This window comes from Nerophis lumbriciformis, linkage group LG01 (genome assembly GCF_033978685.3).
Source record: "Nerophis lumbriciformis linkage group LG01, RoL_Nlum_v2.1, whole genome shotgun sequence".
Taxonomy (NCBI): Eukaryota; Metazoa; Chordata; class Actinopteri; order Syngnathiformes; family Syngnathidae; genus Nerophis; species Nerophis lumbriciformis.
The window spans coordinates 63,730,985-63,750,674 of NC_084548.2; the positions used below are offsets into that span (position 1 = coordinate 63,730,985).

The 19,690-nt window shown below is 43.4% G+C and overlaps 1 protein-coding gene across 2 annotated transcripts in view; it reads right to left on the minus strand.

The window, feature by feature from the left end:
• Positions 1-19,442, minus strand: part of slc6a1a (solute carrier family 6 member 1a) — a 31,491-nt gene extending 12,049 nt beyond the window's left edge. The window contains exons 1-8 of one of the 2 annotated variants that reach the window (XM_061923968.1): positions 19,151-19,442; positions 18,187-18,464; positions 17,992-18,123; positions 3,344-3,444; positions 3,135-3,244; positions 2,931-3,063; positions 2,147-2,281; positions 1,968-2,071 (exon numbers count right to left, since the gene is read on the minus strand). In XM_061923968.1, coding sequence (XP_061779952.1) covers positions 1,968-2,071; positions 2,147-2,281; positions 2,931-3,063; positions 3,135-3,244; positions 3,344-3,444; positions 17,992-18,123; positions 18,187-18,403 — 932 coding nt within the window. In that variant the 5' untranslated portion in view covers positions 18,404-18,464; positions 19,151-19,442. Of the gene's footprint in view, positions 1-1,967; positions 2,072-2,146; positions 2,282-2,930; positions 3,064-3,134; positions 3,245-3,343; positions 3,445-17,991; positions 18,124-18,186; positions 18,465-18,861; positions 19,008-19,150 lie in introns of those variants that run through there. The other variant, XM_061923978.1, reaches the window with a different exon arrangement.
• Between the last annotated feature and the right edge of the window lie 248 nt (positions 19,443-19,690).

A 19,690-nucleotide genomic window follows, 5' to 3' on the forward strand; every position in this document is an offset into this window, starting at 1 on the left:
CAACTGAGAGTCAAGGTGTTCTTGGTCATAGTCGGACTTTACTTTGATTCAGCTGAGAGTCAAAGTGTTCTTGGTAATAGTCTGACTTTACTTTGATTCAGCTGAGAGTCAAGGTGTTCTTGGTCATAGTCGGACTTTACTTTGATTCAGCTGAGAGTCAAGGTGTTCTTGGTCATAGTCGGACTTTACTTTGATTCAGCTGAGAGTCAAAGTGTTCTTGGTAATAGTCTGACTTTACTTTGATTCAGCTGAGAGTCAAGGTGTTCTTGGTCATATTCGGACTTTACTTTGATTCAGCTGAGAGACAAGGTGTTCTTGGTCATAGTCAGACTTTACTTTGATTAAGCTGAGAGTCAAGGTGTTCTTGGTCATAGTCGGACTTTACATTGATTCAGCTGTGAGTCAACGTGTTCTTGGTAATAGTCGGACTTTGATTCAACTGAGAGTCAAGGTGTTCTTGGTCATTGTCGGACTTTACTTTGATTCAACTGAGAGTCTAGGTGTTCTCGGTCATATTTGGACTTTACTTTGATTCAGCTGAGAGTCAATGTGTTCTCGGTCATAGTCAGACTTTACTTTGATTCAGCTGAGAGTCAAGGTGTTCTTGGTAATAGTCGGACTTTACTTTGATTCAGCTGAGTCAACGTGTTCTTGGTAATAGTCGAACTTTACTTTGATTCAGCTGTGAGTCAAGGTGTTGTTGGTCATTGTCAGATTTTACTTTGATTCAGCTGAGAGTCAAGGTATTCTTTGTCGTAGTCAGACTCTACTTTGATTAAGCTGAGAGTCAAGGTGTTCTCGGTCATATTTGGACTTTACTTTGATTCAGCTGAGAGTCGAGGAGTTCTTGGTCGTAGTTGGACTTTACATCGATTCAGCTGAAAGTCAAGGTGTTCTTGGTCATAGTAGGACTTTACTTTAATTCAGCTGAGAGTCTAGGTGTTCTCGGTCATAGACAGACTTTACTTTGATTCAGCTGAGAGTCAACGCGTTCTTGGTAATAGTCGGACTTTACTTTGATTCAGCTGAGAGTCAAGAGGTTCTTGGTCATTGTTGGACTTTACTTTGATTCAGCTGAGAGTTTAGGTGTTCTCAGTCATATTTGGACTTTACTTTGATTCAGCCGAGAGTCAAGGTGTACTCGGTAATAGTCGGACTTTACTTTGATTTAGCTGAGAGTCAACATGTTCTTGGTAATAGTCGGACTTTACATCGATTCAGCTGAGAGTCAAGGTGTTCTTGGTCATTGTTGGACTTTACTTGTATTCAGCTGAGAGTCAAGGTGTTCTTGGTCATAGTCGGACTTTACATCGATTCAGCTAAGAGTCAAGGTGTTTTTGGTCATAGTCGGACTTTACTTTGATTCAGCTGAGAGTCAAAGTGTTCTTGGTCATAGTCGGACTTTACTTTGATTCAGCTGAGAGTCTAGGTGTTCTCGGTTATAGTCGGACTTTACTTTGATTCAGCTGAGAGTCCAGGTGTTCTTGGTCATAGTCGGACTTTACTTTGATTCAGCTGAGAGTCAAGCTGTTCTTGGTCATAGTTGGACTTTACTTTGATTCAGCTGAGAGTCAAGGTGTTCTTGGTCATTGTCGGACTTTACTTTGATTCAGCTGTGAGTCAAGGTGTTGTTGGTCATTGTCGGACTTTACTTTGATTCAGCTGAGAGTCAAGGTGTTCTTGGTCATAGTCGGACTTTACTTTGATTCAGCTGAGAGTCAAGGTGTCTTGGTCATAGTCGGACTTTACTTTGATTCAGCTGAGATTATTGAAGAGGTTGTAGCCGACATTTGTGGGTTGGTTCTTACCTGTAAACAGTATTATTGAAGGGGTTCTGACATTTGTGGGTAGGTTCTTACTTGTAAACGTTATTATTGAAAGTTGTAACTGACATTTGTGGGTAGGTTCTTACCTGTAAACGTTATTATTGAACGGGTTGTAGCTGACATTTGTGGGTAGGTTCTTACCTGTAAACGTTATTATTGAAGGGGTTGTAGCTGCCTAGAGCTATAAGTGAGCCCAATCCCAGTCCATAGGAAAAAAAGATCTGCGTTGCTGCGTCCAGCCACACCTGACAAGAGGAGCACAAACATCTAGACTGCGAGAGCAACACTGTGGTTGTGTTCTCATAGTCTGAACTCGTTACCTCCGATTCTTTCAGTTTTTCAAAGTCAGGCGTGATGTAGAAGAGAATTCCTTCTCTGGCCCCAGGGAGGGTGACTCCGCGGATGAAGAGGATAAAGAGCATGAAGTAAGGGTAAGTAGCCGAGAAGTACACCACCTGAGAAGTTTGAGGCGTTGATGAAAGCCAGAAATTACAAAAAGATTCATTCAGTGACATAATAATCAATTTCTTGTTGACTCATCATTAAACCTGCAGTGATGATTTAGTCTGAACTAGATTGTGTTCTGAACAGGAAGTTGATGGTCATGTTTGTTACTTCACTCATGGAAATTAACGAGGCAACATTCTTCTTCTGAAAATGACAGAATGAAAATTATGCAAAAATAAAGCACTTATTTTCCCTACAATCAATCAATCAATTAATCGATCAATCAATCAAAGTCGTCCATGCGTACTGTGGATGTGTTCAGGACAAAGAGCCAATCGTGACGCCCTGCAAAACATTTCTTTGCAAGACGTGCAGAGGAAATGTGCAGTTCTGTGACCAGGCCTAATGGTATTGGCAGCGGTCACATGACATGAACTGTCAGTCACGTGACATGAACTGTCAGCCAACCTACCAATCCAGCTTTGGGAACCACAGGCAGGAAGCTTGGAATCAGACCAGGGTTTGATTAGCAGAGACAGTCTCTTATTTTGAAATTCATGGTGAGGAAGCCGACTCAAGTTTAAGTCATGAATGGAGCCGATACCAGATCAATAATGCACTCCTCTTTCAAACATGCCAACGTGGACAAAGTCTCACCTTGCCCGTCCAGCCCACACCTTTCCAGATGCAGAAGTAGACCAGAACCCAGGCGATGGCCAAGGTTATTGCGAGCGGCACTCGAATCTGGCCTGGTTTTTCCAAGCCATCGGTCATTTCATGCATGTTGCGCCTACAAACCAGAGCGAGAACTCTTAGACACACATGGTCCTCATGGACTCTTTTCAGTCGGCATAATCTTACTCCCAGAACTCCACCACGGCACTGGTGAGGTTAGTGGTGTCTGTGATGGAATAGTTGGTGTAGCACTTGTCGGTGTTCCACGGGTTGTTGCAAGAACTCCATGGAAGTTCCTGCGTGCACAAACAAAGACAAACTTTTACCTCCTTTACATGTACTCTTGGGTACCCTTGGGTACTCTTGGGTACTCTTAGGTACTCTTAGGTACTTACGGCAGTGAAGGAGTTGTACAGGTAGTAAATGGCCCAGGAAATAATCACAATGTAGTAAATGTTCAGCCAGAAGGAAAGGACGGCTGCTGCAAGGCCGACACCTGTCACACACACACACACACACACACACACACACACACACACACACACACACACACACACACTGAAACACGTCTCTTCTAGGATGGATGGTGAGCATCTTCAGCATAAGATACAATGTTCCCTTATAAGATACAATGTTCCCTTATAAGATACAATGATCCCTGATAAGATACAATGTTCCCTTATTAGATACACTGTTCCCTGATAATATACAATGTTCCCTGATAAGATACAATGTTCCCTTATTAGATACACTGTTCCCTGATAAGATACAATGTTCCCTTATTAGATACAATGTTCCCTAATAAATTACAATGTTCCCTGAAAAGAGACAATGTTCCCTGATAAGATACAATGTTCCCTGATAAGAAACAATGTTCCCTGATAAGAAACAATGTTCCCTAATAAATTAAAATGTTCCCTTATAAGATACAGTGTTCCCTGAAAAGAGACACTGTTCCCTGATAAGATACAATGTTCCCTAATAAGATACAATGTTCCCTTATTAGATACAATGTTCCCTAATAAATTACAATGTTCCCTTATAAGATAGTGTTCCCTGAAAAGAGACAATGTTCCCTGAAAAGAGACAATGTTCCCTTATTAGATACACTGTTCCTTGATAAGATACAATGTTCCCTCATTAGATACAATGTTCCCTAATAAATTACAATGTTCCCTTATAAGATACAGTGTTCCCTGAAAAGATACAACGTTCCCGTATAAGATACATTGTTCCCTGATAAGATACAATGTTCCCTTATTAGATACACTGTTCCCTGATAAGATACAATGTTCCCTAATAAGATACAATGTTCCCTGATAAGATACAATGTTCCCTAATAAGATACAATGTTCCCTTATTAGATACAATGTTCCCTAATAAATTACAATGTTCCCTTATAAGATAGTGTTCCCTGAAAAGAGACAATGTTCCCTGATAATATACAATGTTCCCTGATAAGATACAATGTTCCCTTATTAGATACAATGTTCCCTAATAAATTACAATGTTCCCTTATAAGATACAGTGTTCCCTGAAAAGAGACAACGTTCCCGTATAAGATACATTGTTCCCTAATAAGATACACTGATCCATTATCAGAATCAGAAATACTTTATTAATCCCCGAGGGGAAATTAAAATAGGATACAATGTTCCCTAATAAGATACAATGTTTCCTTATAAAATACAATGTTCCCTGACAAGATGCAATGTTTCCTTATAAAATACAATGTTCCCTGATAAGATGCAATGTTCCCTAATAAGATACAATGTTCCCTAACAAGATACAATGTTCCCTATTAAGATACAATGTTCCCTAATAAGATACAATGTTCCCTGACAAGAGACAATGTTTCCTAATACGATGCAATGTTCCCTGATAAGATAGAATGTTCCCTTATAAAATACAATGTTCCCTGATAAGACACAATGTTCCCTCATAAGATACAATGTTTCCTTATAAGATACAATGTTCCCTGATAAGATACAATATTCCCAGATGAGATACAATGTTACCTAATAAGATACAATATTCCCCGATGTTCCCTTATAAGATACAATGTTTCCTGATCTGCGATGAGGTGGCGACTTGTCCAGGGTGTACCCCGCCTTCCGCCCGAATGCAGCTGAGATAGGCTCCAGCACCTCCCGCGACCCCGAACGGGACAAGCGGTAGAAAATGGATGGATGGATGGATGTTTCCTGATAAGAGGTAATGTTCTCTAATAAGATACAATGTTCCTTTATAAGAAACAATGGTCTTCATAAGATACAATGTTCCCTAACAAGATACAATGTTCCCTGATGAGATACAAAGTTCCCTTATAAGATGCAATGTTCCCTGATAAGATTCAATGTTTCCTAATAAGATACAATGTTCCCTGATAAGATACAATGTTCCCTGATAAGATACAATGTTCCCTTATAAGATAGAATGTTCCCTTATAAGATAGAATGTTCCCTGATAAGAGACAGTGTTTCCTGATAAGAGACAGTGTTTCCTGATAAGAGACAGTGTTTCCTTGTAAGAAACAACGTTCCCTGATAAGAGGCAATGTTCCCTGATAAGAGACAATGTTCCCTAATAAGATACAATGTTCCTTTATAAGATACAATGTTCCCTTATATGATACAATGTTCCCTTATACGATACAATGTTCCCTTATGTGATACAATGTTCCCTTATAAGATACAAGGTTCCCTAAAAAGATAGAATGTTCCCTTATAAGATACAAGGTTCCCTAAAAAGATAGAATGTTCCCTTACAAGATAGAATGTTCCCTGATAAGAGACAGTGTTTCCTTATAAGAAACAACGTTCCCTGATAAGAGGCAATGTTCCCTGATAAGAGACAATGTTCCCTAATAAGATACAATGTTCCCTGATAAGATACAATGTTCCCTGATAGGATACCATGTTCCCTTATACGATACAATTTTCCCTTATGTGATGCAATGTTCCCTTATAAGATACAATGTTCCCAAACAAGATACAATGTTCCCTAATAAGAGACATTGTTCCCTAATAAGATACAATGTTTCCTTATAAGATACAATGTTCCCTGATAAGATACAATGTTCCCTGATAAGATACAATGTTCCTTTATAAGATACAATGTTCTCTGATAAGAGACAATGTTCCCTGATAGGATACCATGTTCCCTGATAAGATACAATGTTCCATGATAAGATACAATATTCCCTGATACGATACAATGTTCCCTTATGTGATACAATGTTCCTTTATAAGATACAATGTTCCCAAACAAGATACAATGTTCCCTAATAAGAGACATTGTTCCATAATAAGATACAATGTTTCCTTTTAAGATACAATGTTCCCTGATAAGATACAACGTTCCCTGATAAGATACAACGTTCCCTGATAAGATACAACGTTCCCTGATAAGATACAATGTTCCCTGATAAGATACAATGTTCTTTGATAAGAGACAATGTTCCCTGATAAGATACAATGTTCCCTTATGTGATACAATGTTCCTTTATAAGATACAATGTTCCCAAACAAGATACAATGTTCCCTAATAAGAGACATTGTTCCATAATAAGATACAATGTTTCCTTTTAAGATACAATGTTCCCTGATAAGATACAACGTTCCCTGATAAGATACAACATTCCCTGATAAGATACAATGTTCCCTGATAAGATACAATGTTCTTTTATAAGATACAATGTTCTTTGATAAGAGACAATGTTCCCTGATAAGATACAATGTTCCCTGATACGATACAATGTTCCCTTATGTGATACAATGTTCCCTTATAAGATGCAATGTTCCCAAACAAGATACAATGTTCCCTAATAAGAGACATTGTTCCCTGATAAGATACAATATTACCTAATAAGATACAATGTTCCCTAATAAGATACAATGTTCCTTTATAAGATACAATGTTCTCTGATAAGAGACAATGATCCCTGATACGATACAATGTTCCCTTATGTGATACAATGTTCTCTGATAAGAGACAATGTTCCCTGATAAGAGACAATGTTCCCTGATAAGATACTATGTTCCCTTATGTGATACAATGTTCCTTTATAAGATACAATGTTCCCAAACAAGATACAATGTTCCCTAATAAGAGACATTGTTCCATAATAAGATACAATGTTTCCTTTTAAGATACAATGTTCCCTGATAAGATACAACGTTCCCTGATAAGATACAACGTTCCCTGATAAGATACAACGTTCCCTGATAAGATACAATGTTCTTTTATAAGATACAATGTTCTTTGATAAGAGACAATGTTCCCTGATAAGATACAATGTTCCCTGATACGATACAATGTTCCCTTATGTGATACAATGTTCCCTTATAAGATGCAATGTTCCCAAACAAGATACAATGTTCCCTAATAAGAGACATTGTTCCCTGATAAGATACAATATTACCTAATAAGATACAATGTTCCCTAATAAGATACAATGTTCCTTTATAAGATACAATGTTCTCTGATAAGAGACAATGATCCCTGATACGATACAATGTTCCCTTATGTGATACAATGTTCCCTTATAAGATACAATGTTCTTTGATAAGAGACAATGTTCCCTGATAAGATACAATGTTCCCTTATGTGATACAATGTTCCTTTATAAGATACAATGTTCCCAAACAAGATACAATGTTCCCTAATAAGAGACATTGTTCCATAATAAGATACAATGTTTCCTTTTAAGATACAATGTTCCCTGATAAGATACAACGTTCCCTGATAAGATACAACGTTCCCTGATAAGATACAACGTTCCCTGATAAGATACAATGTTCTTTTATAAGATACAATGTTCTTTGATAAGAGACAATGTTCCCTGATAAGATACAATGTTCCCTGATACGATACAATGTTCCCTTATGTGATACAATGTTCCCTTATAAGATGCAATGTTCCCAAACAAGATACAATGTTCCCTAATAAGAGACATTGTTCCCTGATAAGATACAATATTACCTAATAAGATACAATGTTCCCTAATAAGATACAATGTTCCTTTATAAGATACAATGTTCTCTGATAAGAGACAATGATCCCTGATACGATACAATGTTCCCTTATGTGATACAATGTTCCCTTATAAGATACAATGTTCTCTGATAAGAGACAATGTTCCCTGATAAGATACTATGTTCCCTTTTAAGGTACAATCTTCTGTGAAAAGAGACAATGTTCCCTTATAAGATACAATGTCCCTTTATTATATACAATGTTCCCTGATAAGATACAATGTCCCTTTACTATATGCAATGTTTCCTGATAAGATACAATTTTCCCTAATAGGAGACAATGTTTGCTTATAAGATACAATGTTCCCTGATAAGATACAATGTCCCTTTACTATATACAATGTTCCCTGTTAAGATACAATTTTACCTGATAAGAGACAATGTTTGCTTATAAGATACAATGTTCCCCTATAAGATACAATGTCCCTGATAAGATACAATTTTCCCTGATAAGAGGCAATGTTCCCTGATAAGAGACAATGTTCCCTGATAAGAGACAATGTTCGCTTATAAGATACAATATTCGCTTATAAGATACAATGTTCCCCTATAAGATACAATGTCCCTGATAAGATAAAATTTTCCCTGATAAGAGACAATGTTCCCTGATAAGATACAATGTCCCTGATAAGATAACATTTTCCCTGATAAGAGACAATGTTCCCTGATAAGATACAATGTTCGCTTATAGGATACAATATTCGCTTATAAGATACAATGTTCCCCTATAAGATACAATGTTCGCTTATAAGATGTCCCCACCACCCACTGCTCGCAAACCGCGCCCACGGCTACATTTGAGGCATCAGTAGTGAGAGCCAAAGGAGCATTAGTGAAGTGAAGTGAATTACATTTATATAGCGCTTTTTCTCTAGTGACTCAAAGCGCTTTACATAGTGAAACCCAATATCTATGTTACATTTTTTAAACCAGTGTGGGTGGCACTGGGAGCAGGTTGGTATAGTGTCTTGCCCAAGGACACAACGGCAGTGACTGGGATGGCGGAAGCGGGGATCGAACCTGCAATGGCACGGCCACTCTACCAACCGAGCTATACCGCCCCATTAGGGGATGTGCTAGCAGGGTTGCGCTGGCCAGAGAAGACTTTGTGTCTTCAAACGCTTGCAGCTTGTCCTGAGACTTGTCCTGTGAACCTTTCCTCCCCTTTAATGCCTCATACAGGGGAGGCATGAGATAAGCTGCACGTGGAATGAAACGGTTATAAAAATTGACCATTCCGAGAAATTCCTGAAACAGCTTGACAGTTACTGGCCGTGGAAACTTGGAAATTGCCTCCACCCGTGTAGGCAGGGGAACAGCACCTTGCGAGGACACCTGGTGGCCAAGAAAGTCAATGTCTGTTACTCCAAACTGGCACTTAGTCGGGTTCACAATCAGGCCATGTTCGTTCAACAGGCGGAACTGCAGCCGTACATGTTTCAAATGTTCCCCGGCTGATGACTGGCCACTAGAATATCGTCCAAATAAACAAACACAGATGGTAAATCCCGTAAAACAGCGTCCATGAGCCGCTGAAAAGTTTGTGCTGCCACCCGCAGGCCAAATGGCATCCTCAAAAACTTAGTATGGCAGTCTTCGGTATGTCCAACTCATGTACAGGTACATAGTGGTAGCCACGCACTAAATCTACCTTCAAGAAAATAGACGCTCCAGCCAGCCGGGAAGAAAAGTCTTGAATGTGCGGGATGGGGTAACGGTCTGGCGTGGTGAAATTATTCAGTCGGCGAAAGTCACCACAGCCCACCAAGCTTCGGTACCATATGTAGAGGCGAAGCCCAAGAACTGTTGGAACGCCGTACAATCCCCAGTCTCTCCATAGTGGCAAATTTCTACCGTGCCAGGGCCAGTTTAGCAGAATAGTGATGGGATCGGCAGTTCTTTTGACTGTACTGAATCACTAGAATCAGTTCCTTAAATTGAGTCGTTCAAAAATAGGGTGAACGCTAGTTCCTACACAGCTCTGTGCATGCAGTACACCAGGCAGTGAGTGACTGACACAGCGCCACAGTCAGCACAGTTCAGTACGTGAACCTGAATCACTTCTGCAGCAGCAGTTCTGTGTGCAGGTCGGCGAATCATGAGTCAGTCAGTAACAGCTTCCCCAGCGGCAGATGTCGGTGTGTGTCAGTTCGCGAACGACACAAGCCCTCAGCACCCAATGAACGACGCGCACAGTGACTGAACGAGAGCCTCAATGTGACGTCCTCCTCCGCAACACAGTCAGTTCTCTGTGTCAGTAGGTTCGCGAGTCCTGATTCTGTCGTTCACTGAGTGATTCATGTCGTTAATCCGCGGTGAACGAATCGTTCGCTCAGTCCCCCCCCCCCCCCGCCCCCATGATGAGTAGCTGGCTGCGTCGTTCACCGACGTCGAGGGTTCAGTGAGTCACAGAATGCGCCCGTTCCACTCATACCGGCATGGTCGCGGCGGAGCTCAACTGAACTGAGAAAGGAACGAATCAGTTCATGAAGTGATTTGGTTCAGTACGTTCACTCAAAAGATTCGTTCGTTCGAACGAATCGTTCGCGAACGACACAACATTATAGCAGTCAAGCCGCCGAAAACAGGCGGGATGAAGTGCTCCACCCCATGCTTTGCAACCGCTGCCGAAAACGTCGGTACAGTCAGTTTTGCAAACTCTGCAAGAAACCGTTGATAAACATCCCCCACAGCGAGCATGTTGGCGAGGGCCACAGGCTCCGGCCCCAACAGTGTGCATGGAATAGTGGAGAAAGCGACAAGAGTCCATTAAACGGCCGTTCGAGACGTCCACCAACAGTCTATTTGCACACAAAAAATCTGCCCCCAGAATAGGTATGGCCACAAAGGCACTAACAAAGTCCCAGGCAAACGTGCGGTCAGAAAACGAAACAGTCGTGGTGCCGAAAGTGCGGGTGCTGGTTCCATTGGCGGCACTCAGCGTGGGCCCGTGGCCATCTTCCAATGCATCCACGGCTGATGCAGGCAGGATACTCCGCCGGGCACCGGAGTCTACCAGCCAGGGGGCGGCCCGGCAAGCCGTCGGGGACAAACAGCAGCTTATCCGCTCTGCCCGTGCTCACTGCTTCCACTAAGCACCAACCCTGGCGTTTCCCTGGCCCGGGAAAGCGCAAGATGGCACGCAGCGCTTTGCCTTGGTCCCAAAACAGCGGTGGTAAAAGCATAACTCCGCCTCCCTGTGGCGACAGTCCGACACTGCAGCCACAGCGGTAGCATCGAGCTCCTCAGGTGCATTATAGGTCGGTGCAGGTAGCAGGGCTCGGACGCTGAACTGGCGAGCAGATAGAAGAATCCTGTCCACCTCCTCAGCCAAAACTCGGTAATCTTCCGTGGTGACTAACGGCGAGCGTTGTGCGTACCGTGGGAGGTAGCTGCATGATACAATGTTCCCTTATAAGATACAATGTTCCCTTATAAAATACAATGGTCCCCTATATGATACAATGTTCCCTTATAATATACAATGTTCCTTTATAAGATATAATGTTCTCTTATAAGATACAATGTTCCCATATCCCAGTCTATAGGAACTGCTTTGGGTCATTTTGGCATATGAAATCTTTAAAAGGGAACATTATCACAATTTCAGAATTGTTAAAACCATTAAAAATCAGTTCCCAGTGGCTTATTATATTTTTCGAAGTTTTTTTCAAAATTTTACCCATCACGCAATATCCCTAAAAAAAGCTTCAAAGTGCCTGATTTTAACCACCCGTCCATTTTCCTGTGACGTCACATAGTGATGCCAACACAAACAAACATGGCGGATAGAACAGCAAGCTATAGCGACATTAGCTCGGATTCAGATTCGGATTTCAGCGGCTTAAGCGATTCAACAGATTACGCATGTATTGAAACGGATGGTTGTAGTGTGGAGGCAGGTAGCGAAAACGAAATTGAAGAAGGAACTTAAGCTATTGAGCCATATCGGTTTGAACCGTATGCAAGCGAAACCGACGAAAACGACACGACAGCCAGCGACACGGGAGAAAGCGAGGACGAATTCGGCGATCGCCTTCTAACCAACGATTGGTATGTGTTTGTTTGGCATTAAAGGAAACTAACAACTATGAACTAGGTTTACAGCATATGAAATACATTTGGCAACAACATGCACTTTGAGAGTGCAGACAGCCCAGTTTTCATCAATTAATATATTCTGTAGACATACCCTCATCCGCTCTCTTATACTGGGGGTCTGGCGGTAGATTTCTTTGACTTTATCGTTGGAAATGCATCTGCTTTGAGTGTCGCAGGATATCCACACATTCTTGCCATCTCTGTCGTAGCATAGCTTTCGTCGGTAAAGTGTGCGGAACAAACGTCCAATTTCTTGCCACTTTCGCATCTTTGGGCCACTGGTGCAACTTGAATCCGTCCCTGTTCGTGTTGTTACACCCTCCGACAACACACCGACGAGGCATGATGTCTCCAAGGTACGGAAAACAGTCGAAAAAACGGAAAATAACAGAGCTGATTTGACTCGGTGTTTGAGAAAATGGCGGATTGCTTCCCGATGTGACGCCACATTGTGACGTCATCGCTCCGAGAGCGAATATTAGAAAGGCGTTTATTTCGCCAAAATTCACCCATTTAGAGTTCGGAAATCGGGTAAAAAAATGTATGGTCTTTTTTCTGCAACATCAAGGTATATATTGACGCTTACATAGGTCTGGTGATAATGTTCCCATTTAATGAACCTTTAATTCTTAGCAACTCTCAATACTGTCCTACTTACACATCTGATGCCATCTCTCACATCTGATGCAACTTTGACTGTCAATACTGTCCCACTTACACATCAGATGCCATCTCTCACATCTGATGCAACTTTGACCGTCAATACTGTCCCACTTACACATCCGATATCATCTCTCACATCTGATGCAACTTTGACTGTGAATACTGTTCCACTTACACATCTGATGTCATCTCTTACCTCTGATGCACCTTTGACTGTCAATACTGTTCCACTTACACATCAGATGCCATCTTTCACATCTGATGCAACTTTGACTGTCAATACTTTCCCATTTACACATCTGATGTCATCTTTTACATCTGACGCAACTTTGACTATCAATACTTTCCCACTTACACATCTGATGTCATCTCTCACATCTGATGCTACTTTGACTGTCAATACTGTCCCACTTACACATCTGATGTCATCTCTCACATCTGATGGAACTTTGACTGTCAATACTGTTCCACTTACACATCTGATGTCATCTCTTACCTCTGATGCAACTTTGACTGTCAATACTGTGTCACTTACAAATCCGATGTCATCTCTCACATCTGTTGCAACTTTGACAGTCAATACTGTCCCACTTACACATTTGATGTCATCTCTCACATCTGATGCAACTTTGATAGTCAATACTGTCCCACTTGCACATCTGATGTCATCTCTTACCTCTCATGCAACTTTGACTGTCAATACTTTCCCATTTACACATCTGATGTCATCTTTTACATCTGACGCAACTTTGACTATCAATACTTTCCCACTTACACATCTGATGTCATCTCTCACATCTGATGCTACTTTGACTGTCAATACTGTCCCACTTACACATCTGATGTCATCTCTCACATCTGATGGAACTTTGACTGTCAATACTGTTCCACTTACACATCTGATGTCATCTCTTACCTCTGATGCAACTTTGACTGTCAATACTGTGTCACTTACAAATCCGATGTCATCTCTCACATCTGTTGCAACTTTGACAGTCAATACTGTCCCACTTACACATCTGATGTCCTCTCTCACATCTGATGCACCTCTCAAGCTCCATCAGGTTGGATGGCAAGTGTTGGTTTTCATCCAGGATGTCTCTGGACATTGCTGCATTCATCTTAGTCTAGTCAGGAAGGTGACCAAGACCATGGTCACTCTGTCAGAGCTCCAGCGTTGCTCTGTGGAGAGAGGAGAACCTTCCAGAAGGACAATCCACCAACCAGGCATGTATGGTATAGAGTGGCCAAACGGAAGCCATTTCTTAGTCAAAAGTTTGCCAGAATGTACCTGAAAGACTCTCAGACCACGAGAAACTAAATTCTCTGGTCTGATGAGACAAAAATTGAAGTCTTTGGCGTGAATGTTTGGAGGAAACCAGGCACCGCACATCACCAGGCCAATACCATCCCTACAGTGAAGCATGGTGGTGGCAGCATCATGCTGCAGGGGTGATTTTTAATCAGGAACTGTTAGACTAGTCAGGATAGAGGGAAAGATGAATGCAGCAATGTCCAGAGACATCCTGAATGAAAACCAACACTTGCCATCCAACCTTATGGAGCTTGAGAGGTGCTGCAAAGAGGAATGAGAGAAACTGCCCAAAGATGGGTGTGCCAAGCTTGTTGCATCATGTTCAAAAAGACTTGAGGCTGGAATTTCTGCCAAAGGTGCATCAACTAAGTATTGAGCAAAGGCTCTGAATACTTATGTACATGTCATTTTTTTTTCATTTTTTTTTTTAACATTTGCAAAATTAAAAACAGAACATTTTCATATTGTCATTATGGGGTATTATCTATATAACTTGAAGGACAAAAGATAATGTATTCCATTTTGGAATAAGCTAACAAAATGTGAACAAATGTGTGAGCAAATTGTCCAACAGTTTAAGAACAACATTTCCCAACCAGCTATTGCAAGGAATTTAGGGATTTCACCATCTATGGTCGGTAATATCATCAAAAGGTTCAGAGAATCTGGAGAAATCACTGCACGTAAGCGACGATATTACGGACCTTTCATCCCTCAGGCGGTACTGCATCAAAAAGCGGCATCAGTGTGTAAAGGATATCACCACATGGGCTCAGGAACACTTCAGAAAACCACTGTCAGTAACTACAGTTCGTCGCTACATCTGTAAGTGCAAGTTAAAACTCTCCTATGCAAAGCCAAAGCCATTTATCAACAACACCCAGAAATGCTGGGGCCGAGCTCATCTAAGATGGACTGATGCAAAGTGGAAAAGTGTTCTGTGGTCTGACGAGTCCGCATTTCAAATTTTTTTGGGAAACTGTGGAACAAAGAGGAAAATAACCATCCGGATTGTTCTGGGCGCAAAGTTGAAAAGCCAGCATCTGTGATGGTATGGGGGTGTATTAGTGCCCAAGACATGGGTAACTTACACATCTGTGAAGGCACCATTAATGCTGAAAGGTACATACAGGTTTTGGAGCAACATATGTTGCCATCCAAGCAATGTTATCATGGACGCCCCTGCTTATTTCAGCAAGACAATGCCAAGTCACGTGTTACAACAGTGTGGCTTCATAGTAAAAGAGTGCGGGTACTAGACTGGCATGCCTGTAGTCCAGACCGGTCTCCCATTGAAAATGTGTGGCGCAATATGAAGCCTAAAATACCACAACGGAGCCTCGGACTGTTGAACAACTTAAGCTGTACATCAAGCAAGAATGGGAAATAATTCCACCTGAAAAGCTTAAAAAATGTGTCTCCTCAGTTGCCAAACGTTTACTGAGTGTTGTTAAAAGGAAAGGCCATGTAACACAGTAGTAAAAATGCTCCTGTGCCAACTTTTTTGCAATGTGTTGCTGCCATTAAATTCTAAGTTAATGATTATTTGCACAAAAAAAAATTACATTTCTCAGTTGGAACGTTAAGTATCTTGTCTCTGCAGTCTATTCAATTGAATATAAGTTGCAAATCATTGTATTCTGTTTTTATTTACAAATTACACAACGGGCCAACTTTACTGGTTTTGGGTTTTGTATTAATGAATGAATATACGTATGTGTGTATATACTGTATGTATGAATAGTTGTGTGTATGTGAGTATTTATGTACAATATATTTGTCTCCACAGTTGTGCGGGAGGCAAAATACGGCCCCAGCCACCCGGAAAGCCCAACCCAAATCAGCAGCACATAAACAGACGAATCCAAACACAGGCCAGCGAGGCTGCGATCTAGCCCCGGAACTAACTGTCCACCGAGAACCAACCGATCACTTCACCAAACCACAGGTCCGGCCGCGCACCCCTCTACCCCTAGAGACAACCCCTAACAAGCCTGCACCCAGGCGATGGCACGAACTCGGTGTTAAGGACGGTGCGGCACAGTGCAAGGGCAGGCCTGAGCCGACACTCGACAAGCCAACCAACACGACAACAAACGAGAACGAAGTCGGCAAGTTTGCCAGCCCCGACAACCACCACGTGCATGCGCTGCCACAAACCACAGCATCGGCCACCCCCCTGCACCGGACCCAGCAGCCACAGGCGCCCACACCAGAAACAACGGCTGCAATACCCCAGACAACCAGCACCACTCGATCAAATCAAAACGACCGAAAAACTGCGACCGACAACCACACGAAAACAGGATCATGAAGACCAGCCAGTGCCAGCTCGCCACTAAAAAACTCCACTCCCTAATCCAAACCCGCCCAAACAACCGAGACACAGCACCCACACCAAACAAGAGGTCTGCGCTGACGGGCACGGTTCCTGCCCAACAGGAAGCGAAACCCCCGCAATGCCACACAAACCGCAAGTGAAGACAATGGACTGTAAAATGTACCTTTGAAGCCAGGGGCCAGTTTCTAGACCCAGAGGCCCCCAATGAAGGTGTATTGTATGTAACATTATGATCATTATTATTCAGATATGTAAGATTCTCCAAGTGGAGGAGTTCAAGTACCTAGGAGTCTTGTTCACGAGTGATGGAAGAGTGGATCGTGAGATCGACAGGCGGATCGGTGCGGCGTCTTCAGTAATGCGGACGCTGTATCGATCCGTTGTGGTGAAGAAGGAGCTGAGCCGGAAGGCAAAGCTCTCAATTTACCGGTCGATCTACGTTCCCATCCTCACCTATGGTCATGAGCTTTGGGTTATGACCGAAAGGACAAGATCACGTGCTCAGAGAGTATGGGGTATCGGACTGTCTGATTGTGGCAGTCCGCTCCCTGTATGATCAGTGCCAGAGCTTGGTCCGCATTGCCGACAGTAAGTCGGACACGTTTCCAGTGAGGGTTGGACTCCACCAAGGCTGCCCTTTGTCCCCGATTCTGTTCATAACTTTTATGGACAGAATTTCTAGGCGCAGTCAAGGCGTTGAGGGGATCTGGTTTGGTGGCTGCAGGATTAGGTCTCTGCTTTTTGCAGATGATGTGGTCCTGATGGCTTCATCTGGCCAGGATCTTCAGCTCTCACTGGATCGGTTCGCAGCTGAGTGTGAAGCGACTGGGATGAGAATCAGCACCTCCAAGTCCGAGTCTATGGTTCTCGCCCGGAAAAGGGTGGAGTGCCATCTCCGGGTTGGGGAGGAGATCTTGCCCCAAGTGGAGGAGTTCAAGTACTTCGGAGTCTTGTTCACGAGTGAGGGAAGAGTGGATCGTGAGATCGACAGGCGGATCGGTGCGGCGTCTTCAGTAATGCGGACGCTGTATCGATCTGTTGTGGTGAAGAAGGAGCTGAGCCGGAAGACAAAGCTCTCAATTTACCGGTCGATCTACGTTCCCATCCTCACCTATGGTCATGAGCTTTGGGTTATGACCGAAAGGACAAGATCACGGGTACAAGCGGCCGAAATGAGTTTCCTCCGCCGGGTGGCGGGTCTCTCCCTTAGAGATAGGGTGAGAAGCTCTGTCATCCGGGAGGAACTCAGAGTAAAGCCGCTGCTCCTCCACATTGAGAGGAGCCAGATTAGGTGGTTCGGGCATCTGATCAGGATGCCACCCAAACGCCTCCCTAGGGAGGTGTTTAGGGCACGTCCGACCGGCAGGAGTCCAAGGGGAAGACCCAGGACATGGTGGGAAGACTATGTCTCCCGGCTGGCCTGGGAACGCTTTGCGATCCCCCGGGAGGAGCTGGATGAAGTGGCTGGGGAGGGGGAAGTCCGCGACCCTACCTCGGATAAGCGGGAGAAAATGGATGGATGGATGGATGGATGGATGGTAAGATGCACACCTTATGGTATCATATAAAATATGTAATAAAATGTACCTTTGAAGACAGGGGCCAGTTTCCAGACCCCGAGACCCCCAATGGAGGTGTATTGTCCCAGAGAACATTCCAGAAGGAACAAGGGCATCCCAGCGAAGACAAGAGTCAGAAAGTATGGAATCAGGAAGGCTCCTGGGTGGAGATGAAGGAGCGGTCATCAATCCTAATCAATCTGATCAATCACGCTCGTCTTACCTCCGCCATTTTTCCCGCACAGGTACGGGAACCTCCACACGTTGCCAAGTCCGATGGCGTAACCCACACACGACAGCAGGAAGTCAAATTTCCCTCCCCAGGTTTCTCGAGCCGGCAACTCTTTCTTCTTCTTGTCGGGCTGCACGTGCGCAGACTTGGGTCTGTCGTTTGCCTCGCCGGCCTCCGCCACGTCCGCTTTGGTGCCGTTGGTCGCCATGTCTGCAGCCGGCGGGGGTTCCAGGTGGAAGGTGCGGTGGTGGTGGTCAGTGGGCGTTCACCTGCAGGCACCAACAGCACACGTCGTCGGGAGCGGACCGAGACTCACTCACTCGCTCCTCGCCCGGTGACGCTGGTCAGAGACCCGCTCGGGGGGCCTTCAGACGCGCATTTCAAACAGACGTGACAGAAGCCGTCGGCCATGAAGCAACATGAACACGTTTCACTTTGGTCAACATCAGAAGCCGTCGTGGTCGTTATTCAGCACATTGGTCAATGTCATTATTATTATTATTCATCGTCATTATTAATCAGCACGGAAACAGAATTGAAGAGAAAAGCAACTTTGATTGTGATCCCAAAACTGACGAGCCAATGAGAACGAAGCATAGCAATAATAATAATAATAATAATAATAATAAATTAATAATAATCAATATAATGTGCTGCAATTAGCACCTGCAGATGTTTAGGACACTTCCTCCAAATGATGTTTGCCAGCATCCAGGACACGTCACGCACATGCACGCGCAAGATGTCCGTGCGTAAAAGCTTTTTTACGCATCAAACAGCGCCAACCTTCCTGCGCGCACAACAACAACACAACAACTCGCCTTTTTTAATTAGCGTGGAGGGCGCTCGGCTCCGTGTGCAACACGCACGCTCTCACGCGCGCGCCTTGCCCATGCATTCAAACGCGTCGCGCGCGCACACGCACACACGCGCACACAGACTTGCGTGTACTCACCGCGGACGTGCAGCGACTGAGGAGGAGGACGCGCAGCTTGCGGCAGACGTGCGTGAGTCCGCGGTGAGGAGCGAGTCGTAAAGTCCAATCAGCGCATTGGACTGCCATTAAAACGCGGCGTCCAAAGCGCGGGAAAAAAATGTCCTGTGTGGCGCGAAGCGAGAGGAGGAAGAGGAGGAGGAAGAGGAGGACGATCAACAGCAGACGAACATCAGCAACTCGTGCTCAGCCTCAATGTCATCTCAAAGTCGACCCTCCCACCTCCTCTTCATCCTCGTCTTCATCCTCACCGTACTCGTCATCTTCATCGTCATCTTCAACATCATCATCATCATATTCCTCATCATTGTAATTGTCATATTCCTCATCATCTTCATCGTCATCTTCATCATCATATTCCTCATCTACATCATCATATTCCTCATCATTGTAATTGTCATATTCCTCATCATCTTCATCGTCATCTTCATCATCATATTCCTCATCTACATCATCATATTCCTCATCATTGTGATTGTCATATTTCCCATCATCGTCTTC